General features: G+C 41.1%; 1 protein-coding gene across 4 annotated transcripts in view; it reads left to right on the top strand.

Moving 5' to 3' along the window:
* The window catches only part of EFR3A (EFR3 homolog A), a 105,980-nt gene that overhangs the window by 21,753 nt on the left and 56,894 nt on the right, over nucleotides 1-27,333 (top strand). For 3 of the 4 annotated variants that reach the window (XM_058699096.1, XM_058699095.1, XM_058699098.1), the window contains 4 exons: nucleotides 17,487-17,563; nucleotides 22,466-22,593; nucleotides 24,063-24,213; nucleotides 26,855-26,976. In XM_058699096.1, coding sequence (XP_058555079.1) covers nucleotides 17,487-17,563; nucleotides 22,466-22,593; nucleotides 24,063-24,213; nucleotides 26,855-26,976 — 478 coding nt within the window. Of the gene's footprint in view, nucleotides 1-17,486; nucleotides 17,634-22,465; nucleotides 22,594-24,062; nucleotides 24,214-26,854; nucleotides 26,977-27,333 lie in introns of those variants that run through there. The other variant, XM_058699097.1, reaches the window with a different exon arrangement.

The following is a 27,333-nucleotide window of genomic DNA, read 5'->3' on the forward strand; positions in this document are numbered from 1 at the left end:
GCTTCAAATATGCAGTGCCACAGTCCGTCCACAGTTGGTCAAACCAGTTTATTTTTGCAGTTTATTTTTTGCAGAATCTGTGAAGTAGGGCAAAACTCTCTTCAGTTAACAGTAAAATGCCTTATTGGCTCTTGCAGGAAGGTAATGCATTGTGCCCATTTCTGACTAAAATGTGATGACAAGCATCCAGAGAATTCTATAGAAATGCTTATGAAGAAATTTTGATTTGATTTCAAAGTTCATTAAGTAGAAAACACAAAAACAAAAATGATACAAATATACTTTTACAAATATCCCAGTGGAAAAATTCTCAAGAACAAGTCATTTGTTTTGTGTGGCAGAAGAAATTTTAAAACAAACAAAACCTCCAAATCTTCTCTCCTGCAGACTTTGCTAATAAGGCACAGAACAGAGATCAGCAGTGTATACCGTGAACGTTACCAGGGTCATGTTGCTAGGCAGCATGACTTCAAAATTATGCATGCTTTGAAAATCAAGAAATGTACAGAATGGAACATTAGCTCAATATTAGTTCTTTTTCGGAGCGCCTGGGCGGCTCAGTCGGTTAAGCGTCCAACTCCTGATTTCGGCTCAGGTCGTGATCTCATGATGCTGAGATGTCCTGGGATTGAACCCCGTGTTGTGCCCTGTGGTGGGCATGGAGGCTGCTTAAGATTCTCTCCCTCCCTCTCCCTCCCTCTCCCTCCCTCTCCCTCCCTCTCCCTCCCTCTCCCTGTACCCGCCCCCTCCCATGCTTATTCATGCACCTGTGCTCTCTCAAACAAAAATACTAGCTCTTGTTTCTTTTTAAGTTTTATGTTTAATCTGTACACTCACCGTGGGGCCGATCTCTACACCCTACATGGGGCTTGAATTCACGACCTGGAGATGAAGAGTCACATGCTCCACCGACTGAGCCAGCCAGGCGCCCCCAGCCCTGATGGCTGTTTCAGAGGCTTAGTTTGTTGATCACAGATTACAGTGTTGTAGTCACAGAGTCTCAGAATGTATTATGTTGATTTTATTTATTCAAAAAAATTTGTTTAATGTTTAATTTTGAGAGAGAGAGACAGAGCACGAGTGGAGGAAGGGCAGAGAGAGAGGGAGACACAGAATTTAAAGCAGGCCCCAGGCTGTCAGCATACAGCCCGATGCGGGGCTCAAACTTAACAAACGTTGAGATCATGACCTGAGCTAAAACCAAGAGTTAGACGCTTAACCGACTGAGCCACCCAGGCACACCTATTATATTGATTTTAAAAGGCTATTATTTATCCCTTCTGTGATTTCAAGTTTACTTAACTTCCTTATAAGCCTGTTGATATATACATATATACGTATATACATATATGTACATACGTATATATCGTTAAGATCAACAGACTGCGATACAGCTTTTTTTAATGTTATGGTGCCACATTTTAAAGACAGTCACATTGACAGCGATGAAATTTAAGAAAGGAAAAATGTGTTTGTACCTTATTTTTTTGTATGATCATGGAATCAAAACCTTAAAGCTTTATTGTGCCAGAGTTATGCAAAATGAAGTATCATGCCATACACATGATGCCACATACTAAAAATTACATTTAAACTTTACTGTTCTTACCTCAGACAGTTACTTGGGGCCTGTAAGGCTTTAGACACAGAAGCAAATATGGGCATCAAAATCCGTATGATGTTACTTGGTCATAAGGTGATCTTACATATGCTCATATACAAAATATAATGGCTTTTGGTGAGACATAGTCTTAGGAGCCAGAATAGGTGTATTAAGAACTCACAGGGTGCCTGGGTGGCTCAGTTGGTTACGTGTCTGACTCCTGGTTTCAGTTCAGGTCAAGATCTCATGCTTTGTGAGATTCAATCCCACTTGAGGCTCTGAGCTCACAGCAGGAGCCTGCTTGAGAGTCTCTCTCTCCCTCTCTCTCTCTCTGTCTCTCCCTGCTCCTGCAAGCATGCCCTCGCAAAATAAATAAAAACTTAAAAACTAAAAGAACTCACAAATCTTCAGTTAAATTATTCTGTATTTGTTAGTGGTTGTTATTTATTGATTTGTACTTTTATTTTTTTATTTTTTTTTTAATTTTTTTTTAACATTTTATTTATTTTTGAGACAAGGAGAGACAGAGCATGAACAGGGGAGGGTCAGAGAGAGGGAGACACAGAATCTGAAACAGGCTCCAGGCTCTGAGCTGTCAGCACAGAGCCCGACGCGGGGCTCGAACTCACGGACCGTGAGATCGTGACCTGAGCCGAAGTCGGCCACTTAACCGACTGAGCCACCCAGGCGCCCCTATTGATTTGTACTTTTAGATCTCTATTGGAAATTTAATTTTCATGTGTTCGTTATTTCAATAAAAAAAAAAGTGAGCACTGTTAGGTAGATGAGTAAGATATAACCCCCAGTCTTCAGAAACCAAACTACTGCCAATACGTGGAAGGAGGTGCGGGAACAGATACGGATGTGAAGTTACAAAGCTGTGAAAGCCTTGTCAGTTCCCAGCCTTTTAGAACTTCCTGTTCATCATCATTTCCTGCACATTACTGACAGTAGTTCTGTAACCACAGTCTTAAAATTGTCTTTGATGATGAAAAATAGTGTGACAACTAGTCTTTTGAATTTTACCTTTCTAGATTAAGAACTTGAATACACGCTTCTTGCATTTCTGGCACCTTACAAGCAGAAGATACTTCATAAACCTAATTTGGTTGGTTGGCGAGTCATTTGAAATAGTTAAAATATTCTTTGAATGTCTGTCCTGGAAGAACTCCTCAAATGTGGCCCTTCTGTTAAACTGTACCTCTTGTTAGAATAGGATGAGTGCCTAATTCTTGACCTTATTAGAAGAACGGCCTGCTTTTATCATATGTTCAACACTAAGTGCTAAATGAAGGGTAGGGATTCCGCAGACATGGTAACATTTCCTTCTGATCTTTATTTTAGTAGGACTTCTGTTTTGCAGTTGTCTCATTCTAGTCCATTTTTATTTTTTAAAATTTTTTAATGTTTATTTTTGAGAGAGAGACAGAGACAGAGAGCAAGTGCACCAGTGGGGGAGAGGCAGAGAGAGGGAGACACAGACTCTGAAGCAGGCTCCAGGCTCCGAGCTGTCAGCACAGAGCCCGACGCGGGCCTCGAACTCGGGAGCCGTGAGATGACCTGAGCCGAAGTGGGACGCTTAACCGACTGAGCCACACAGGCGCCCCTCTAGTCAATTATTTTATTCTTCGTTATTTACTCAAAATTTCAGAACATAATCCAGTTCTACATTTTAGGTAGAAGATTTGTATGTTACTAAAAATGAATTGAAACTGTTGAAGTATTAACTAGATCTTTATGAGAGATATTTTATATTATCTGTTATTTTTAGTAAGATTACAATCTTACTGAACAGTACAATCTTCCTATTTTATAGTAAGTTTACAACCGTGAACCATGGGATCAGTCTCTCTCCTACCTCAAATGTCCAGTCTCCTGGACAGTGATTTGTAGTCTGGATATTCGTACTCGCCACTGGTGTCATTTGTGTTTGGTCAAGATGTTTAATCTATCGTGAAACTTTAATTCGCATTACCATTAAATCTGAGATTTTTTTGTTTTTAGAAATGATCTTGTAGAGTGTTGTTTGAAGTTCTTGTGTCCTTTATTTATGTCATTGGTACTTTTGTAGAAGGTACAAGATTTGGAAAACTTCTTTGTTTTTCTAACACTGTTCTTTCATAGTTTTCTTTCCGTTACTTCGTTGTCTTTGTCACTTCCTCCTCTGCTGATCATCCCTTACACATTTGCCTTACCAGCGTTCTCCCAAACTCCCTCCTGTTTTCCTTTGGTGACTCCCAGCTAGCTGTTTTGCTATTGCATGTTTTTAAGTTTATTTGTTATTTAAAAAAATTTTTTTAATGTCTATTTAATTTTGAAAGAGAGAGTGTGAGCGGGGGAGGGGCAGAGAGAGAGAGAGAGAGTGCGAGCGAGAGGAAGACACAGAATCCGAAGCAGGCTCCAGGCTCTGAGCTGTCAGCACAGAGCCCAATGTGGGGCTCAAACTCACAGACTGAGAGATCATGACCTGAGCGGAAGTCGGACGCTCAACTGACTGAGCCACCCAGGCGCCCCCTCACTCTGTATTTTAATTGTCACTCATTATTGAAGTTGCCTCTGTCAGCACAGAGCCCGATGTGGGACTCAGACCCACGAACTGTGAGATCATGACCTGAGCCAAAGTCGGCCGGTTAACCAACTGAGCCACCCAGGCACCCCAGGTTATTTATTTATTTTCAAAGAGACAGCACCGTGAGCTGGGGAGAGGCAGAGAGAGGGAGAGAGAGAGAATCCCACAGAGCCCGACATGGGGCTTGAACCCACACACTGTGAGATCATGACCTGAGCTGAAATCAAGAGTTGGACTCCTGTGCAAAATAAAATTCTTTTCTCTCCTTTTTGATACCCTCCTCCCATCCCAGGATGTATCTTCCTCTCTTCCTTGTTGGTCAGTGACACCACCATCCAGTCGTGTGTCCAAACTGTCCTATCTCCTTGTTATTTTGACTCCTCCTTCTTACCTTCTATGTTCAGTTGGTTTCCAAGTTGGCTTCATAGGTTTGTCTAGCCTTCTCTCTGAGGTTGCGGAACTTTGTGTGTTTGCAAATTAAAACCACACTCTTGTTTAAACCTCAGAGCTTTCACATGTGTGGCTCCGTCCACCTGGGATGATAATCCTCCCCTCTTTGACTAATTCCCAGTTTTTCTTCAAAACTGAGTCGTTACTTCTTGCGGGAAGATTAGATGTTGCACTGCTGTCCTCCCATAGCACCCTGGTGTGCCATAGCAGTCATTACACAAGGTAACAGTTCTCTCTGTGATGGTCTTTGATGACTAGAGCATGAGCTGCTGAAGGCCAGAGACTGTGGCCTCGGTTTGTGTGCCCTGCATTCAGCCTGGTACCTGGGGCGTGGTGGGCCTCATTATAAGCTTGCTAAAAGAATACATGGGATGGAGTATACAGGTTTTTCCCAATCAGATACATTTCTGAGGCATATGTATTTGTTGTGATTTTAAGAGGGTTGCAATGGCACCTTTGTCCCCCTCTGAGTTGGGAACCAACTGAGAGAAATCTAAAACTCAGTCTAATGCAAGTCAATATATTAGCTCTGTTACTAGTAAAGCTGGGTCAGAGGGTGTGACTTGACTTTTGTCTGTCGTCAGGCTTGTCACTTGCCCTCCAAATCTGGACTTTTTCACGGTGTGTCCAAGGGGCAATCCCAGGTGGGCAGAGCAGGCATACTGAGCCTTCTTCAGGAAGGGCATCCTGACTCCAGCTTCTTGGTGACCCCATGTGGCCATGTGGAAACAGGTTTCCGACCCAAATACGCTTCTGTGTGATACCAAATATCACACAGAAGCAGGAAGAGTGGCTTGCAGAATGCAGTCTGGAGAGAGACCCTCAAGAGTACATTTGTTCATTCAACAAATAAGATGTAGAGCGCTCACTGTGTCAGTGGTGCTAAGAATGCGGGTTTGGGGTTATGTTTAGGGCATGCCTCGTTCCTTCATCCAGACTCCCCAGTAAAATAAGTCATTCTTTTTCTTTCTTTTCTTTTATTTAGTGTTTATTTTTGAGAGAGAGCGCGCATGTGTGTGCACTTGGTGCCTTTTGAGAATCTCCCTCTCTGCCCCTCCCCCTGTGCGCATGCTCGCTCTCTCTCTCTCTCTCTCTCTCTCTTAATAAATAAGCATTAAAAAAAAAAATAGGAACTCTGGTATCTCATCCTTAGAGATTGACTCAGAAGTCCTGGGTGGGGTCAGAGAGTATTCAGTTAAAAACAGTACTCCAGGAGATTTTTCTTCAGCTGGCTTGTAAAGCACCCTAAGAAAAGCATTGGTTGTACTGTGGGAACCTAGTTTGCTCTCCTAGGATTTCTTGCGAGGTGAGCTTATGAAGAGAATAAACACACTGACACAGTAGACGACTTGTGAGTGTTGACTTTGTTAGGGGAGTTGAGGACAGTGGTGGCAGTTTTCTGGTGTGATAGTGTTATGTGTGTGCTGGAAAAGGCAGCATAACGGTATACGTAATCCTCCCCAGACACCGAAGGTGAATTCAGTCTGTTGCCGTCCTTAGGATTTTGTGTGCATCTGTCTTTCGTTTTTAGTAAAAGAATTCTTGTTTCTGTAACATTAATTCCCTATAATCTTGCATTTATTTAAAATTCTTGAGGTTAGCCAATTTTGTGAATTAACACATTTCACAATGCCTAGCTTATTAGAACGTTGACTGTGGTAGGCATTTTATAAAACATTTAATTATAAATGTCCAGGAAATTTATCAGTTAATGAGCTTTATACAAAAATCATTGCAACTGACAATTGAGATATTAAGGTTGTAATTAATTATCATATACTAGAAAAATTAAAGCTAGGTATACTCAATTTTTTTTTTTTTTTACTAGTTTTCTGTTTCTTTTTTTCTTTTATCTTTATCTTCCTTGGCTGGATTGTTGCTACCTTTCCCTTATTTTGTAGCTATACCTGAAAACCTGACTACTTTGTTTGATGCCCTTAGACATGTCCCAGTACTCACTCTAAGAGATGAAGTAGGAAAATCATAGGTGTTAGGTTGCCTGGGATGGCCAAGATCTATACCACTGGTCTGGGCAGAATTATTAATAGCATCTTGGGTCAATCTAAAGATTCTCAACTACTAAGCACCCCTGGACCTTAGAAGCCCCTGATTCAGTGATTTGCAAATTGAGTTCTTGCCTTCACTTGTAGGTAGAGGTCCTTCAGCAGCTCCGTGAGCTTATCTTTGCCATGTTAATGTCACAACTCTTTCTGTATTTTGATTTCTAAGGTGAGGATCCTAGACCCCATGTTCCAGCATTCTCTTACAACTAACACTTGTAGCAGCTTTATGTTTTTATTTTTTTAAGTTTATTTTGAGCGAGAGAGCACCAGCAGGGGAGGGGCAGAGAGAGAGACAGAGACAGAATCCCAAGCAGGCCTGTGCCATCAGCGCGGAGCCTGGTGCAGGGCTCGAACCCACAAACCTTGAGATCATGACCTGAGCTGCAACCAAGAGTTTGGATGCTTCACTGACAGAGCCACCCAGGTGCCCCTAGCATCTTTATTTTTAATGAGAATTTTTGTGTTTTTTATGTGGAATTTTAATTTGTTTTAATCTCATTTCTGAAGTGTAGAAAGTTTTGGCTGTCTCAAAAAAAATTTGCCCTTTCAGAACGGTTTCTAAATTGGTAAGAATTCCTGGGTCATTTGCTTATTGTGTAGGCATTGGTAAGACAACAGTTTTCAAAAAGGCATGAAGAACAATATTCCATGGTGTTTGTAAACACCCGTTCATGCTAAGGGTTCTTTATAAGGAATTCTAACTAAAGGGGAAGTTGTAAGTTCAGTTCCTTTTGTCTTCTTCCAAATTAAAGGAAATTGTCACTAGTCCTTTAGATATACATTGATCTCCATTTTTGTTTATCTTTGAAGAATACCTTTTCTCCTTAAAGTAAGATGCTTCTGTACCTTTTGCCTAGCTTTGTTATATATTTACCAAGATTTACCCTGAGAAGTAGAAAATAAGTTTTTGTAGGAAGACTCCAGCAATTGACTTGTTGAACTATACTCAGTAAAAACTGTCACAACCCATAGTAACTTGGCCACATGTTTCCCTAGCTGCACAATCTCCTTTTGAAGATTAGGGGATTTTTTTTGGGGGGGGGGGGGTGTCAGCTAGAGTCTTTGTTCGACTGTTTTAAGTGACACTCTTAAAACATCAGTGCTTATTAGTATTTTACATTCTCAGTTCCATTATAAGTTATACATAGTCTGATTTGTCATTTGCCCTTCCTCAGTTTTTCTCCTTCTTAACCATGATTTTTTTTTTTTTTTTTTTTTTTTTTTTATTTTTGGGACAGAGAGAGACAGAGCATGAACGGGGGAGGGGCAGAGAGAGAGGGAGACACAGAATCGGAAACAGGCTCCAGGCTCCGAGCCATCAGCCCAGAGCCTGACGCGGGGCTCGAACTCACGGACCGCGAGATCGTGACCTGGCTGAAGTCGGACGCTTAACCGACTGCGCCACCCAGGCGCCCCTCTTAACCATGATTTTTAAATATACCTTCAATCACTATAAAATTCTCCCCTCCCCTGAAACTTACTAATTGTGCACAGTAAATATCAATATAATAGGACCATGGTTTAGACGAGGAACATTGTTGCTCACATATTTTTTGTTCTATTTAAAACATTTATACATGGAGAAAACATTCCTTTTTTTTAATTTTTTTACCTAAATTTTTTTTTAATGTTTATTTTTTGAAAGAGAGAGAGACAGAGCGCAAGTGGGAAGAGACAGAGAGAGAGGGAGATACAGAATCCGAAGGAGGCTTCAGGCTCTAAGCTGTCAGCACAGAGCCTGATGCAGGGCTCGAACTCAAACTGAGATCATGACCTGAGCTGAAGTCAGCCGCTTAACCAACTGAGCCACCTAGGCGCCCAGCCCACTCTTTTGTAATTCTTAGCAGTACTACTGACATGATCATAGAGGATATTTAGTATTTTATATATGTATTTATTTGGTTTTTATTTGAGAGAGGGAGAGAGCATGAGTGGGGGAGAAGGGCAGAGGGGGAGAGAGAGAATCTTTTTTTAATTAATTTTTTTAAATTAATTTTGAGAGAGAGTGAGTGCTCTTGAGCAGGAGTGGGGGAGAGGGAGGGAGGGAGGGAGGGAGGGGGACAGAGAGAGAGAGAGAGAGAAAGAGAATGAGAAAGAGAATATATATCCCAAGCAGGCTCTGCATTGTCATCAGGGCTCAATCTCACCAACCATAAGATCATGACCTGAGCCAAAGTCAAGAGTCAGAGGGTTAAGCAACCGACTGAGTCACCCAGGCACCCCGAGAGAGGGAGAGGAAGAGAGAGAGAGAGAGAGAGAGAGAGAGAGAGAGAAAATCTTAAGCAGGCTTCACGCTCAGTGTGGAGACTGATGGTGGGGCTCTGTCCCACGACTCTGGGATCATGACCTGAGTCGAAATCAAGTGTCAGTCACTCAATCTACTGAGCCACCCCTGGTGCCCTAATATTTTACACATCAAATAAGGGAATCCCATGCCATTTCAGTTTTCAATTCTGCCTCATCTCATTACTTACCTCTGGATGTTGGGACACAGGAGTGCTGTGCTCCCCTTCCAAGACTGCCACCTGCGCACGTTTGAGGAAGGCCTGTGGTGTGCAGGGTCCAGGGATGTGGTCTTAGAAGTAGGGATGGACCACATGCTACGTCCTGACTGTGGTGGAGACACGTGTGAGTACTTTTCTTACCTGGAGGCAGCTCCGGTTTCAGTGTCATCCGTTGGATCCTTATTGTTGTGGAAGCCAACGTCCGGTGAAATGAAGAGACAATTGCATTTTCTGATATTAATATTTGTGGTAATTTTTTTCTGTATGATAATTCCAGGAGGTTTTCAAATGGAATCTTGGAGGATTGCATTTTCTAAGAGCCAGGATTATTCTATATTTTATTGCTTCTGTTTTGGGTAACTGCTGAGTAATACGTTTCGAATTAAGTATGATAGTATACTATACTGTAAATTTAAATGTAAATATAAGTCCATAAATTGACTAAGTAGGAGAATGTTTAATACACATTTTTTCTTTAGAAATTGTGACAGTGGGGGGAAACATGTTAAGTGTAGACTGGTCATTTGACTCAGAGAAAAGCTGTTTTTTCCTGTGGACAGTGGGTGTCTCCATGTAGTTTTGAAAGTATGTCAGAGATGTGTCTGTGTGACGCTTGTTGTAGACCAAGTATTGCAATGTAACGGAGAGAGAGAGTGTCTAATTGGGCCATTAGTCCCAGTATTGCCTTTGTTGTCCTCTTTTCCACGAAGGTTCTGTGCCTGGGGATAAAGGACAGGTAGTGAAATGGAGAATGAAAGGAGAGAAGGTATAGAATTACAAGTGGAAAGAGTCGTGTAATAAAATATTCCTCTAATGGATTAAAATCCTCTTAAAAGGAACACTTTCCTGAAGATAAGACTATTTTGTTCCCGTTTCTTTGACCCCGTATCTAATTAGTCACCAAACCCTTCTGATGCTTCCTTTGTGCCGCCTCCCACATTCCTTCCTTTCTAAAAGCTGTGGGCCATTAGGAGATGCACTTTGGTTTTCCCATGTGTCATGCTCCGTAGTGAACTCTTGCATTGTTCCATCGGACTGTAATTGTCCTTCACTGTCCCCATTTTATCCTTATAATTGAGTGCATTGGTTCTGCGTGGCAGCTCTCGGCTGAAGTCCGTGTCCTGCATAAAGCCTCTCTTCACGTGAGCTACAAGTGCTTTCTGAACCTCTGTGGGTGACCCGTACACACTGGAGATCCCTTGTCCTTATCCTTTAATGTTGTCCAAATCTTGCCTTTGTCGTCTTAAGTAGATAGTTACATTTTTCTTTTTTCTTTTCTTTTTCTTTTTTAATGTTTGTTTATTTTTGAGGCAGAGAGAGACAGCATGAATGGGGAGGGACAGAGAGAGAGGGAGACTTAGAATCCAAAGCAGGCTTCAGGCTCTGAGCTGTCAGCACAGAGCCCGATGCGGGGCTCGAACTCATGGACCGTGGGATCATGACCTGAGCTGAAGTCGGAAGCTCAACCGACTGAGCCATTCAGGTGCCCCGATAGTTACATTTTTCATCCCATGTAGTTCTTCACACAGTGGCTGTGTACACGTTGAAATACAGGCATAACATCCATGTTGTAGGCTTTGTATATAGCATGTACATGTATGTGCATATGTATATTTCTATATCAAGTTTCTGGTACTTGGGACAGGTATGTATGAGTGGGACTGTAATATTGAGTCCTTTTAATTGTATGAAGCAAACATCTTGTTCTGACACTAACTGAATACATAACTTGAATTTTAATTTTAACCTTGGAGAAAATTTTATGTGATGTTGCTGACCCTTAAAGGATTCTGGATACATAGAGCTACAGTTATTGAAGTGAGAGATTTTTAGAATCTTCTAATAGAAAAACAGTCTGTCCCTTTTCACCTTGATTATGGATGGCCTCCTGTAGGCCTAAAAATAACGCATGAAGTGTTTAAAATGATTCAGTTGACATTGGCCTCTGTGTGTTGGAGAAATCCTGTTGTTTTGGCATGTATTTAGTGTTTTGTGGTGGACAGTATACTTTCTTGATGATAATTTTGATTCTTTCAGCACATATGTGAGCAGATCCTAAATTTATTTATCTATCCGTGAACTCTGGGTCCTTATTCATTTAGTGAAGGAATGTTTTAATAAATATCTGCTATATGCCAGACATGCACAACAGTGAGTAAGATGTATGGACTTTCTGTTGGAGGGACTCCTGTTCTGGTGGTAAAGGCCGACATGTAGATAAATATGTAAATTACTGCAGTTGTAGAAATATACATTGAAGGCATAAAGAATCAAAATCCTGTAATCATAGCTGTTCCCATTTAAAAGTATGAAATTTAGTAAGCCTTAAACATGGCATTGAATTCCCAGTGTATTACTTGTAAGAATTGAGATAATGTAATTGCTGTGTAGAAGATGCAGATACTATTATATTCTGCTTCTGTAGGTCATAAAAGAAACCTGATTTAAAGTCCTACAGTTGGTTCTCATAATAGGGTCTAAGCGTTCTTCAACTCCAGTGTCAGCGTTAGTAGTGACTTACTTTTGTTTTAGACGATGGCTTTATCCCAGGTACCCAGTGCTGTGTTGGTGTTTAATAATAGAGACATTAATGGTTTAATAATGGAGACATTAATATTTCTAGTTAGATTTAACTTATCATTGGATAATATAGTTTATTGAAATAAGTAGCTTATCTTAAAAGGAGTCTTGGGGCACCTGGGTAGCTCAGTCAGTGAAGCGTCAGACTCTTGATTTCGGCTCAGGTCATGATCCCAAGGTCATGGAATTGAGCCCTGCATTGGGCTCTGTGCTGAGCGTGGAGCCTGCTTGAGATTCTGTCTCTCCCTCTGCCCCTGTCCCCTGATCATACTTGCTTTCTCTCTTAAAAAAAGAAAAGGTGGGGCGCCTGGGTGGCGCAGTCGGTTAGGCGTCCGACTTCAGCCAGGTCACGATCTCGCGGTCCGTGAGTTCGAGCCCCGCGTCAGGCTCTGGGCTGATGCCTTGGAGCCTGGAGCCTGTTTCTGATTCTGTGTCTCCCTCTCTCTCTGCCCCTCCCCCGTTCATGCTCTGTCTCTCTCTGTCCCAAAAATAAATAAAAAATGTTGAAAAAAAAAAAAAAAAAGAAAGAAAGAAAAGGAATCTTTATTAATTATTCAGAACTCCTTCCCACCCCCACCCCCCCCCACCCCCCAAACTCACACCCGCATAGCAAGCAAATGTTGTCACCAAGTACTCACTGGTGGGCCAGCCACTTGGAATACTGTCCCATTAAGCACCTTTGTGTGCTCGTGTGCCTGATTCGACCTATTTTTAGTTCAGCTGTGAGGTTTTCTGTTCAACTAGCTACTCAGGTCCTTCCCTGAATGCCTCCGTGGGTAAGGATGGGTTGCAAATTAATTCTAACACCTCACCATCAAATTCTAACACAGAAGAAGGAGGCTGCCAGAGGTCAGTGCACCTCACTCCTGCCTGAGATGAGGGCCAGGGGACATCGGTGAGTCCCCATGAGAATGATGTTAGTAGGGAGTTAAGGAGGAGACATTATCTTGGGGTGCCTTTAAAGAAGAAATGGTTAATTTAGGAGTATGCAGAATTTGCTAAAAAATATATTACATGTTTTTACGTGGCTTCTATGTTGCAGGCACTGCTGATGTATATTATTATAGTACCCCTAACCCTGAGAGCTAGTACTCAGCCCATTAATCACGGAGCCCCATGAGCCTGCCTGTATTCTCATGCAGCTTGGCACTTCTTTGGGGTCAGTTTTTCTGTTTCCAGCTGCACCCATGTTCCATTTTCCCATAATTCTCTCACTTGAGACGTGCTGTTTGTACTAGCATTATCATAAGTAAAGTTCTGAATTCCTTCTGCTCCAGGAGAATAGTGGACTCCCTTCTCCTTTTGTACTAGAATTAAATATAAAGGGAGAATCCTGTTGACTGCTCAGATTTGCCAACTGCTTGAGGCATTCTGTGATACGCTTAGTCCTTTGGAAAGAGAACGTTGGGAAGGGGTTAAAAATAGGGTGGTCTGGGGTTCAGACGAGTTTATTGGAAGGGATTAGAAGCGAGGATGGAGAGAGATTGAAGGAACGCTTTAAGGGAAAAAAGCGTGTAAGTAGCTTTATTTTTTTACTTCTTAAACTCTGAAAACCTGCTTTCATTGAACTAGCCACACGTACTTTTGTAGTATCTTGTTTAAACTCTTTGGTCTTGGCAGCAGAATTTGATATGGATATTATCAAGTTCTTGATAGCTTTACACTTGATGTCAGCAGCCAGTAAGATAAGTCACAGTGCATTAGTGCCCTCTGCTAATTAATTGCAAGTGATGTGAACTAGGCACGTCCTGAACAGTGGTGTAAGGATCCAGAAGCACAAAGATCGACTAGGAAGTAGTCTCTTACGACATGAAAGACTACGTTCAGGTACCTGCAGCTGAATTCGAAAAGCCCTACGAATTGACTTCGGCAAGGGAGTCAACCCCGTTTCTGTGGCTGAGTAGGTCAATGATTTCAGTTTACTTTGCTCCTTGTGATGTTTACAAGTACAGTGTTCTCTTCCTTAAAGTAGTTCATGTTACTTCTTTTGTGATTACTGTTGCCACAGTCATTTTGACATTATATTCTCTTCAACATGTTCTGTAGAAATATGAGTACATTGAAAGTTTGAAGCCTGGTTTCCTATGTCGTCTCTATAGTTGGTAGCTTTTCATTAATAGTAAGTAAGTAGTCAAGAAACTGTTTTTGTATCATTTTGGGTCTTCTGGAGAAACTCATTGTGATCCTTTCTTTCCCTGCATGGCTGCGCATTCCTGGTCTGTTCGTCACACTCATTCCTGCAGTCACGGTCGTGGTTTGGTTTAGAAACTGTCTAGTACTTGATTGTAGTGTGGCTGTTACCCTTTGAGGCCATCAGATCTGGGCTGGAATCTCGGCTCCGCTGCATTCCTTACCAGCAGGGTGCTATTGGACAGATGGCCTCCCTGAGCCTGTATCCTCATTTATCCAAGGGAGATGGCAACCACTTCAGCAAGTGGGTGTAGGAGTAAGTGAGGAATGTTGTAAAATACTTTGTATAACGCTGCACACGTCATGTTCAGAAAATGACATCCCCCCCCCCCCCCCCCCCCCCGCCGAACTGGTACTGATACTGTTATGAAAGCTTATTGTGAACCATATGCAGAATTTGTTGAGATTTTTTTTAAATAAAAAAAAATTTTTTTTAACAATTTATTTTTGAAAGACAGAGACAGACTAGTGGAGGAGGGGCAGAGAGACAGACAGACAGAATCTGAACAGGCTCCACGTTGTCAGCACAGAGCCCGATGCAGGGCTTGAACCCATGAACTATGAGACGATGACCCGAGCCAAAGTCGGACGCTTGACTGACTGAGCCACCCAGGCGCCCCACCCCAATTTTTTTTAATGTTTATTTTAATTTTGAGAGAGAGAGAGAGAGAGAGAGAGAGTGAGCAGGGGAGGGACAGAGCGAGAGGGAGACAGAGAACCTGAAGCAGGCTCCAGGCTCCAAGCTGTCAGCACAAAGCCCGACACAGGGCTTGAACTCACAAACTGAGAAATCGTGAGTTGAGCCAAAGTCAGATGCTTAACCAACTGAGCCACTCGGACGCCCCAAGATTTTTTTAAAGTTTATTTATTTTGAGAGACAGAGCGAGAGAGGCAGAGAATCCCAAGCAGGGCTTGATCTCACGAACTGGGAGATCATGACCTGAGCCAAAATCTAGAGTTGGACGCTTAATGCACTGAGCCACCCAGGCGCCCGTTTGGTGTGATTTTTGAACGATTGGTTTACAAGCAAAGGTTTTCATACTGTCTTAAGATTATCTCTAGGGCCCTCAGGCACCTTCTGCTTACCCATTGTAGTACTTCTCTTATTGCATTACTAATAATATCTACCTTTTATTGAATGCTTGGTATATATTAAATCTTTCATTTTTTAATTTTACCAGTAAGTATGAAGAAGGCATTTATTACACCATTAAACTGATGAAGAAACATAGGCATAGTAAGAAAAAGTAACATGCCCACCCAGCTAGACAGGAAGAGACCCTGAGGTCACCTTGGGCCTGTCTGACTGCAAAGCCCATTCCCTGTAACACCATATGGCCTGTTTGGCATTTTCCTTTTTACTCCTGTTTCTTGCAGTGGACCTGAGCTTCCTGAAAGTAGGAACTGGATTTTGTGTGTATTCCAAGTTCACATTTTTTTCTAAAGCCTCTGTAAAAGCAATGTGTACTATCCAAAAGTGTCAGCGTAAGTGAAACCTAATGGTATTGAGAATCTTATCGAAAGTAGCAACATACCATTTTGATGGGGACCTTGAAGCAGTAAGACTTGCTTTTCAGTCCGCTGCCAGTCTCTTTGCCACCATAGCAGCTGGAGTGTGCTATTTTTGGCCTTGCGTAAGTGTTAGCAGAGTGCTCATCTTGATCTTCTTACCAGGTCACAGGCGTTTTTCATCATTGCATTCCCTAGCTCGGTGCTCTGTATAATAAGCACTCTATACGTATTTGATTTTAATTCTTCAGTGTGTTAATATTTATCTGAAATATTTTTATATTGTCGCGGACAGAAGTAGAACTTTTGCTTACTTGGCTCTTACCTCCCTCCCCTCCCCCACTTCTTTTCCTCTAATAATAGGACCAGTGTTTTTTGCTTTAGGATTCCAAAAAGAGTTCAGGTGTTTTGGTGTTAGTTAATTGAAAAATTCGGACTCTTTAGAATTTTTTTTCTTCTGTTGAAGTAGAAAACATTCTGAACAATAGCATTTTTACATTATCAGCACCTAGTACCAAGTATATATTGGTGAAATTAATAAACTATTTTTTAAGTAAGTTTATAAACTCGAGCAGGGATCTTTTCTCTTTTATACTTTCTTGTATGTGTGGCATCTGGTATGGTCTTAGGCAGATAGTAGGTACAAATGAAATATTTGGGTGTTGACTGATTTGACCACGGGTATCTGTGGTGTTGCGGGAAGAACATGGGGTTACGGAGTTAGACATGGGATGCTCACTTAGCCACTGCTGTTGAGTAAGTTACTTGGTCAGTTCTGCTGTACATCCCACTCCTGTAAAGTAATGGTAATAATGCCTCACTAATTTGCTGGAAGTGTTACATAATGTATGCACAGTACTCTGTGATCACTAAAGATGCTGTGCACAGCTTAAGTCAGTCTTGTTTTTATCAGTGCTTTATTGACTCTGCTCTGCTGCAAATCAGTACTCAGTCTTACTTGTTTTGGCCAGTGCTGGGTACTCCGTTGACATTTAGTATATGACTGCATGCATGAATGGTACATACTTCATGAGCAAAGTGAGATCTGGAGAAGTTGTCTCTTGCATAATCTTACTCTATGAGATAGTAGTAAAAGTCTGCTTAGATCTAGTTCTTTTAACTTCTAGCTCAAGCAGTCTTTCATACTATATTTTGATTTGTAAATACATACAAATGTACACATAAACAGAGACACACATACCCTAGTTTCATAAATCATGGGAACAATTTTATAGTGCCTCCAGACCAACATTCCTGTTACTAGCTTTCAGGACAAGAAAACTGATCCCTCTCACTTACATGGTTCTTTCCAGATAGCTAATGTGCGTTACCCAAGGCCATGTAGGCACTTAAGTGTAAGACCTGGAATGTACCCAGATATTCTGGATCCCGATCCATTGCTCTTTCCAAGATACCAACACCTGAAACTATAATAGAGCAGGCTTGGAGCATTTTTGGAATTCCTGGACTTCCCTTTGAGGTTTTTTCCCCTCACTAATGTAGTTCCTCATATGATGCCTTGTGTAGATAACACATATGGATTGTTTTTGCCAGCCACTAGGAGCAGACCATCTTTCAAGACCCCTGTGACAGGTGCTGTGGGTGGATTGGGCCAGGCAGTGGGAGAGTGGGGTGTGCAATGCAGAGAGTAGTGGGAGATGAGATTAGAAAGGGGTAATGGGGGTATGGATTATACGTTTGCTTAAAGGGTGAATTTGGTAAGTTTTGTGTATGTGTGTGTACAAGCACACACTTGCCCCCAAATGATTTGAAATGGAACTTTGGAATGATTCATTAATATATTCATTTTGATGTGGTGACTTTGGGGAGGGGAGAGGAGATTTAACTTTTTATTTCTTAATCAGTAATTGAATTCACGTGCCTTTTTTTTTTTTTTTATTAGTGCCAGTTTGAAGGTTTTATTTTAAATAACTCGTTAATATTCAGAAGCCTGAATTTCTAGGTCCGTTTACAATATGAATAATCTCGGTACTTTGTGTTTTTACTGTTTTGAACAGGAGTGTGTTGCTGCTGTTCTGCTTTGCGTCCTCGCTACAAACGCCTGGTGGACAACATATTCCCTGAGGATCCAAAAGTAATTTGATCTACATCTACTGATCCTTCTCTTTGCTGACCCATCCTTCCCCCCTGCTGACCTCCCTAAGGTTTCCCTAATTTCATTTCTCTACTTTTACTCCTAAATCTCATCATGTACACTGCTATTTTTATATTTCTCTTTTTCTACTTCAAAATGACCCATGCTTGCTTGTCTAATTTTCACTGATCCTTTTCGTAGATCAGTCTAAATTTGGCATGATGGACAGATGGCGTTCTCTTGTCTAGATAGTTCCTATATTTAAGTAACACTTAACAAAAATTGATGAGCTGGTGCCGGATTATTTGTACGAAATGCTAAGAATACAGCTGTGAACACAGACCAGGTTTTCTGCTCTCGCCAAGCTCACAGACAAGGAAATTGGCAATTACAGTGCTGTGTGAAAGAATGTTATGATGAAGCACGCCGTGCTCCTGGAGCAGGTCGGAATGATACCTACGTGGGCTTGGAGAACAGAGGACTTCAGGAAATAAAATCTGCACTAAGATCCAAAGAATAAATGGGTTGGCCATTCAGTATTCAGAAGAGAATTGAGAAGTAAAGGAAGCATGTTCCAGGCAGAGTTTGTTCTCTTTTTACTTAAATGCTTTAAAATTTTTTATAACCGTTAAACTTTATTATGGAAGATTGCAGTTTTCAAAGCAATTATATTTGAATGATTTTGTTTGACACCGTCCTGAATTTTCTAAGTTTCCTTTAGTCCAGGGTTAAATGGATATGAACAGAAAAATGTTACATGGGTTTGATTTCCCAAATTTGCTTTAAAATGTAGTCAGAGTGCCTGGCTGGCTCAGTTGGGAGAGTGTGTGACTCTTGATCTTGGGGTTCTAGGTCGAGTCCCATGTTACGTACAGAGATCACTTAAAAATTTTTTAAAAAATCTTTAGAGGGGCGCCTGGGTGGCGCAGTCGGTTAAGCGTCCGACTTCAGCCAGGTCACGATCTCGCGGTCCGTGAGTTCGAGCCCCGCGTCAGGCTCTGGGCTGATGGCTCGGAGCCTGGAGCCTGTTTCCGATTCTGTGTCTCCCTCTCTCTCTGCCCCTCCCCCATTCATGCTCTGTCTCTCTCTGTCCCAAAAATAAATAAAAAAAAAAAAAAAAAAAAAAAAATCTTTAGAAAAATTAAAATGTAGCTAATTACAGAAACCTGTGGTGATCTTAACATTAATTTATATATTTCATGGTATATGAGATATCTCATTTTAATGAAATCCGATTTAAACATTCAGCCATTTAGAAGAGGTTAATCAGTTGCATACTATTGACTGCCAGATATCCTGGATAATTTGTGGCAGGTAAAAGCCCTAAGATATGATACGGTACCTGCCTTACATAGCTTTCCATCCATTGACTGACATAAAGCAAAAGCATACTAAATATTAAATCATAATGCATAAATTAGTAAGCAAAATGTTAAGTAAAACAGGTGTTAAAGTTTTTGCCTTTCAAGCAGAGAGGTTTTGCTGTGGGTTGGCAGTCTCTGGGAAGCATTCTCAGAGGAAATGAGATTTGCTGAGCTTTGAAGGATGTATGCCATCTGGAGAAGTGAGATTAGTCTCTTTGTTGCAAGTGAGGGGCCTGAAGAGAAAAGACAGAGGAGTGCAGGAGAAAGCAAGGGGTACATTTGAGGTGAAGACCCTTGAAGTGAAGGTTTAAATAGCCTCATTGCAGAGGGTAATGGGTGGTAATCGTGCTGACCGTGATTTCTGATCTGAAATTCCAGACATGTCATTTAATAGACTGAATATTCAAGTCATTTCCTTGAGGAGTCTGGGACATATGGTTACTAAAGATAAGGTGGAGGCCAGATTATAGAGGAATGTGAATGACAGACCAGGCTTCTACTTTGTCTGCTTTAACTCCTCATAGGCAGTGAGGGACTTTTGATCACGGGAGTGCTGATAGGTGGATTAGATTAGTGATGACAGGTAGAGAATGGTTATATAAAGAGTATTTTTGCCAGCTATTGACTGATTGATTGGTTGATTGCCAAGTATTAAATAAGATTTGTTTAAATGGAGACTTAAAATTTACACGAACCTTGCATACATGTGGCAATCATAACCCAGTTGACCTTATTTGTTATTATTAATTTATGCAACAACAAAAAAAGATCTTGTGTGTCTAAAACAGATCAGGCAGTAGGTGCCCAGAGTGCAGGGGTCTACAGGTTACAGTCCCTGCCTTCAAAGAGCAATCTAGTGAGGGGGACAAATAACCAAACTGTTTCTTACCATTATTAGCCATGTGATCTTGGGCAAGTACCTCAGTTTCTCATCCTGAAATGGAAATTACAAATAGTACTGATTTTATAAGGATCTCATGGATATTAAATGAGTTAATAGAATTCTTGGCTCACCCTTTCTTCCCTAGTGCCCATGACAGTGCCTGGCACATGGTTAGTGCTTGATTAGTATCTGCTTCACGAGTGAAAAACAGCGTGATGGAACACAGCGATGAGTGTGCTGAGCTGAAGGAACGTGCAGGAGGGGCCTCTTAGCCAGGCTTGGGAGGGGGGTGGGAGGGCGCCCCAAAGGCTTTTGGGAGGACTTTGAGACCTGCAGGATGAGTAGGAGTGAGTCATCCCGGTGAGTCAGAGAGGCATCCTTAGGCAGAGGTGAGTTGAGTGACAGCAGTCCACAGACCAGTCAGACTGCTTTGTATAATGCTAAAAGGCGGAGCAGTGGTAGCCTGGAGAGGGAGGAGGACTGCAGAGGAGGACATGTCGAATCTTCTGCAAATGATAGAAATGTTTTGTGTCTTTTTTTTTTTACTGGTGGTTTCATAGATCTACGACTCTCATAGTTCAAATTATATACTTGGGTGTAGTTTATTTTTTATCTTATTTTAAAAAATGTTAATGTTTATTTTGAGAGAGAGAATGAAAGAGCGAGAGAGAGAGAGTGCGCCAGGGAGGGACAGAGAGAGGAAGAGAGAATCCCAAGCAGAGCTTGATGGGGGGCTTGATCCCACGAAAGTGAGATCATGACCTGAGCCAAAACCAGGAGTCGGCCACTTAACTGACTGAGCTACCCACGCGCCCCTTGGGTGTAGAGTATTGTGTATAAATTATTCCTCAATAAAATCAGTGAGGGATTAAAAAAAAATGGATGAGAGGCAGTCATATTTAGCTGATGATGTGGAGGAACCAATACAGAAGGAGAGGTCAAAAAACCAGGAGGGGCCACCTAGGTGGCTTAGTCTGTTGAGCATCTGACTTCGGCTCAGGTCATGATCTCATGGTTGGTGAGTTCAAGCCCATCAGCCTTGTGCTGATAGCACGGAGCCTGTTTGGGGTTCTCGGTCTCCCTTTCTTTCTGCCCCTCCCCCGCTAGTGATCTCTCTCTCTCTCTCTCTCTCTCTCTCTCTCTCTCTCTCTCTCTCTCTCTCTCTCTCTCACAAATAGCCATTAAAAAATTTTTTTTAAACCACCACAACAACAAAAACCCAGGAAAGAGGCTAACTGATGGAGTCAAATCCTGGGCCGTATGAGGCAGACAGAAAGAGCATAAGCAAACGTTTCTCTAAGATGAGTCCTTTGAAAATAGGGGTCTTTTGTTTTTCATGGGGTAGGGTTTCTTAATTCAGGTTCTATTGACCTTCTGATCTAGTTAGTTCTTTGCTGTTGGGCTATCCTGTGCATTGTGGGATGTTTGTTAGCATCCCTGGCCTCTACCCGAAATGCTGGTACACCCCCTGCCCAGCTGTGACAACCCAAAATGTCTCCAGACATTGCCCCACGGGGTGCAGTCTCCTTGGTTGAGAACCACGGGTCTGGAGGGCACTGAGAAAACGGGGGTGGAGGGTTGCCAGTAAATTCTACTCCAGTGGCTTCCATCTTCTGAGAAGGAGGAGAGGAGCTCATTTGATGTCAGAGAGGGAAGAGAGGTGGCCGTAGGAGCAAGTTTGAGGACAGCCAAGTAGGTAAAAATAGGAGGGATTGACTCCATTGGTGATGGAGCAGTAGTAAGGCAAAAAGCCAGAGAATATGGAGGGGCCAGTAGAAAGTGCAGACTTATAAAATTTTTAGTTGTAGATTCACCATTTAACATAATTCTTTTTTTTTTAAGTGACCTCTACACCCCATGTGGGGCATGAACTCATGACTCTGGGATCCAGAGTCACGTGCTCTTCTGACTGAGCCAGCCAGGCGCCCCTAGCATAATTTTTCTGTCTTCCTTTCCACCTCCTCTGACAATCCTAAGGAACGCTTGGTTTCTTGGGCTATATATGACCAGAAAGTTTAGGCTGAGAATTGATTTGTTGTCTAAGGGTGGGGAGAACCATCGGACCTGTGGCCTGGGTCTCCCTGTAGAGGGCAGAGACAAACGAAAGTTTGCTGATCCCACACCAGGGGACTCTTGTTTTTTTTTAGTATGTTGGATGAGCAGAGACACACACAGTCCTTAATACATTCTCATTTATTAATTAAGGCTTTGTAATGATATCAGCAACTTTGAATCATTTTAACAACATGTTCACTGTCGTCTTTGTAAAGGAGTAAAATCGACTTAACGTAACTGTAAAATTTTAAAATCGAAAACAAATTTGTTTGAAATCTTTCCACATTTTAAAATACATCTCATTCCCTGCATATTGCAGTTAGTTGAGCAGTCTCTATTTAGGAAGGTGTTACAGTAATTCATCACTTACGAAGGTATATTTAAATGTTCTACTTAAATGGGACATTTGTTTAACTTTCTGAAAATTCTGTATCCAGAATGCCATAAAAGGAGATTATCGCCAGAAAGGTTCAGCCTAAAGGATGGATTTAATCACAAATCCAGAAGGGGGCATGTGAAGCAAGCAATGCTTAGAAATAAAAAAAGTATCTATGAAGATGTAGACAGACTACTTACCTCGTTCTTCTTCTTAACTTTCAGGATGGCCTCGTTAAAGCAGACATGGAGAAATTGACATTTTATGCAGTATCTGCTCCAGAGAAGTTGGATCGAATTGGTTCTTACTTAGCAGAAAGGTTGAGCAGGGATGTTGTCAGACATCGTTCTGGGTAAGAAAACTAATCGCTGCTAATACTGTATCTCTGAAAATGCTTCCTAGGCTAAATCATGCTATGAATTGTTTTGTCATCTAGTCACACAGAGATGCTCTGTGGAGGATAAAACTGTAATATTTTACAGGGAAATATGTCATCCCATATAGATGCTTGCAGCTTTCATTACTTTCCTGGTGGTCATGGGTTTTTTTGGTTTATTTTTTTTATTTTTATTTTTTTTTATGTCTGTTTATTTTTGAGAGAGACAGTGTGAGTGGGGGAGAGAGAGAGAGAGGGAGACACAGAATCAGAAGCAGGCTCCAGGCTGCAAGCTGTCAGCACAGAGCCCCATGCGGGGCTCGAACTCACAGACCATGAGATCATCACCTGAGCCAAAGTCGGCCGCTTAACCGACTGAGCCACCCAGGCGCCCCCTGATGGTCATGTTTTAAGAATAGACTCATGCAAGTTAATGGAGTGGCCTTTAGCTTAAACATCCATTAATTTTTGATATTTTAATATTTCTCTAATGGAAATAGTAGAAATTGACTCTCTTAGTGTATTAATGCGATATTATAATTTAAAAATCAGTCTCTAAATTTGAAACAAACAGAAAGATTCTGTTAACCAACCGATTTTTATCTATCAGTGGAATAATAAAAGAGATAATGAACGAGAACTACATTAGGCTTAGATATTAAAGGTCCAGAGTATGTAAGCATGCTGATTTGAAACTGTGCTGACTGTATCCCTACCTATAAATAAAGGTCTGCCTTCTTAATCTAGTCTCTGTGGATGAACAGTACTAACTTGGATAGTTTGGATTATAAATAGTTTTCCATATTCATTTTATGATCCTAGTTTTCTAGAGAACTCCATTCTTCAAGTGATACTGGTTTTCTCTGCTTCCAAATTATTAACTGCTTAGAACACTATAGTGAGTCTTGATACAAAAAGTTCTATAATTATTGAAGCAAAGGTATCTAAAGTCAATTTTCATTTTTGGTATGAGCTTTAAAATCTGATGAATTATAGGGTCGAATTTATGAGCTGTTTACTGATGATATTCTGTTGTTGCTGGTAATGTTTTTGTACACTTACATTTACAAATACAAGTAGATTATATTGGAAATTTTAGGCACATTGCTTATAGTAACTGTTTTGGGTTAGATACAGAGATAATATGGTTAGAAGTCTGGAAAATGGTAGATGTCCATGTTTACCAAGAAAAATGTACACAAAGCTAATGTAGAAGCTCTGGAAGAGTTTGGAGAGGAGGGAAAATGGTACCATTTTGTATACTTCAGCATGAGGGTTATTGTATAATCTAAGATCGTTAGTACTTGTGAGAAGTAAGTTTTCACTTAGAAAGTACTAAATTTGCCTTTCTCTGTCCTGCACATTTACATTTAATTATTCCAGTAAAGAGCACCTAGGAGAATTTGGAGAGCTAGAAATGCTCTGACATTATTTTTCTCATTTAGGTATGTTTTAATTGCTATGGAAGCCTTGGACCAACTTCTGATGGCTTGCCATTCTCAAAGCATCAAGCCATTTGTAGAAAGCTTTCTGCATATGGTGGCAAAGCTGCTAGAATCCGGGGAACCAAAGCTTCAAGTGCTTGGAACAAATTCTGTGAGTAGAACTATTCTCTAACTTTCAGATTAATAAGCATATTGAGAATTGGTCTCTTAGAATGTTTTTGCCTGGGAAAGACACCTGCTCTGGTCAGGGCGGTGGGACAGACAGCACAGATGTGGAGGATTAGAACACTGGCTCAGTGGGTGGAGCATGTGACTCTTCATCTTGACATGTGTGTTGGAGCCCCAGGTAGGGTATGGAGACTTTTAAAAAATAAAATCTTACAAAACAGAAAAAAGAAAAAAGAAAAAAGAAAAGAAATAGCACCGTCTCTATCTTTTTTGTTGCTCCTTGTGAAACCTGCACTACCACCTGATCATAAAGAGCATTGGGAAATCTTTTGGCCATAAAGTCGTAAAAGTTCCTTATACTCAAAGGCAGCAGGAGCTGCTTATGTCAATGACCGCTTGGTCTGTACTCTAACTTGTGACTTTCAATAAATGGAAAGAGAATAAAGTTTCTCCTTCTAAAAATTTTCCAGAACGTTCAACTTTTGAATGGTCATTTAAAAAATTTCTGATTTATTTAAAGTAATACACTTATCGTAGCAAATGTGGAAAGTTAAGAAAATATGAAAGAGTAAACAAGACGTTTGTAATTCGAGTTTCCGGAGGTAATCCTTCAGTCTTTTTCTTTTTTTAAAATATGTATTAGAAAGTGGGGAACATGTTATAGATAGACTTTGTGTGTTTTTTTTCCCACTTAGATTTTTTTTTTTAACATTTCCTGATATAATTTAAGGTTTATTTTTATGAAAAATATAAATACTCAGTTTAATCTTTTCTGGAACATCACGCAGCCAGTGTGTAGTGTGAGAATCTTGAAATTTAGAGTCCGACCCCTACCCACCAATGCCCGCGTCACCACTTAATGTCAGTGTGGACAAATGATTTCACCTCTTGAATTTCAGTGTTGCTGTCTGTAAGATGGGGAGAAGGATATCTTCTCATGGGGCTGTTTGAATGATTAAACGGGAACTTGTGCGAACCACCTAGCACAGTCCCTGGCACAGAGTAGGTAATGAATGTCTGTTTAATCTTAACGAGGAGTAGTATTTGTGGCCCTTTTCTAGATAATATGAATCATAAAATTAGCATTTAAGACTGGTGACTTAGCTCCGGCAGAAATAATTTAGAAATGCCTTGGTATCATTTCATTTTCTCACATCTGTTCTATTGTTATTTCAGTTTAGTTTTCAGGAAAGTGTTGGTAAATCTGGTTGAATAATTCTTTTGGTGACAGCCTTTCGAGCCATCAGTCTGTATCCTGGCAGGTGTTCATATATATTTAAATTTGTAAGTAAAGTCACAGTGTTGCTTTAGGCGGTCTAGTACCCAGAAGTAACACATCACTGAGTGACTGGAAAGTTAATGAGAAAACAAAGTACACAATAAGGAACCTTAGGGCCAGGACTGTGAACATGTAGAATATTTAAAACTTCCCAAATACATAGATTTTTTTTTTTTTCATATCTAGAAAGGAGGTAGAATAAATTTTACCATCTCAGTACTTTTCTTCTCTGTTGAGTGTACATTTCCTTCAGTTTATGTTCCCTTTCCTTGACTCATCTAATTGGTATAAGTATTACTCATGCAGATGTTATGTCACAACTGTCAAGGAAGACTTGGTGTCCATGATTAAGGAGTAAAATTTTCTGCAGGTTTGGTTAGGCCCAACTGAGGTTATCATTGAAGCACTGTCTGTATCTAGGAAATGTAGAAGAGCTTTAGAGGAAGACCTTTCCTTCTGTCAGAGACTGGGCTCACTCAAACTGGATTAAAAAGTTAAATTTAATACTTATAATGCTATATTCCTGATTTTCTAAAGTTTATTAAAAATTTCCTTTTTTTTTTTTTTTTTTTTTAAGTTTATTTTTGAGAGAGAACACGAGCAGGGGAGGGACAGAGAGAGGCAGAGAAAGATTCTCAAGCAGGCTCTGTGCTGTGAGTGTAGAGCCTGACGTGAGACTCGAACCCACGAATTGCAAGATCATGACCTGAGCCGAAACCAAGAATTGGACACTTAACTGGCTGAGCCACCGCAGCGCCTCCAAAAGGAACTTTTAATTTTTAATTTAATTTAATTTTTAATTTTCTGTTTCTAATGTTTATTTATTCTGGAGAGAGAGACAGAGCACAAGCAGGGGAGGGGCAGAGAGAGAGACACCGAATCCGAAGCAGGCTCCAGGCTCTGAGCTGTCAGCACAGAGCCCGACGCGGGGCTCGAACTCACAGACTGCGAGATCATGACCTGAGCCAGAATAGAGGCGCCTTGGTGGCTCAGGTGGTTAGGCGTTCGACTCTCTGTTTCGGCTCAGGTTATGATCTCAGGTCATGATGTTGCAGTTGGTGAGATTGAGCCCTGGGTCTGGCTCTGTGCTGTCCATACAGAGCCTATTTGGTATTCTGTCTCTCTTCCTCTCCTCCTGCCCTTCCTGCACTCTCTCTTTCAAAAGAAATAATAAAGTTAAAAAAAATTCCTTTTGTACGTATGTGGCGCTTGTGATATTTTATATATTTCATTTGCTACTTACTTGGATAGTTCTTGTTAACGTAACAAATATTGGATGAAAGTAACTGTGTTCCATACTTTCAAAAAGGTGATAACATGTTTATATTATTGTTTTGTTTTTTAGTTTGTCAAATTTGCAAATATTGAAGAAGACACACCGTCCTATCACCGACGTTACGACTTTTTTGTATCTCGCTTCAGTGCCATGTGTCATTCCTGTCATAGTGATGCAGAAATACGAACAGAGTATGTATTTACTCTGGGACATAGGGAGCGGTTTATTGATGAGTACTGTGTGTGTATATTTCATAATGATTACCAAAGGAAGTGGGAAAATACTATACATGCTTTTTTCCTAAAATATGACTTTCTGTGGCTGTTTGAAGGATTGGGTGGAAAGAGTGGTTTCTCAGCTTAGAGTAAACTTCGCAGTCTTCCCTGTCACCTGGAATGCCCTTTCCCCCCTCCCCTGCCATCCTGCCATCATTTCTTGTTCCTTTTGCCCTAATCCAACCAGTGGTGTCTTTGCTGTTCTTGAACACATCGGGCGCAGTTCCCCTTCAGGGCCTTTGGACTAAGTGGTCTTTGCCTCGAATGATACCC

Source organism: Neofelis nebulosa, chromosome 14 (genome assembly GCF_028018385.1).
Source record: "Neofelis nebulosa isolate mNeoNeb1 chromosome 14, mNeoNeb1.pri, whole genome shotgun sequence".
In the NCBI taxonomy this organism is placed as follows: domain Eukaryota; kingdom Metazoa; phylum Chordata; class Mammalia; order Carnivora; family Felidae; genus Neofelis; species Neofelis nebulosa.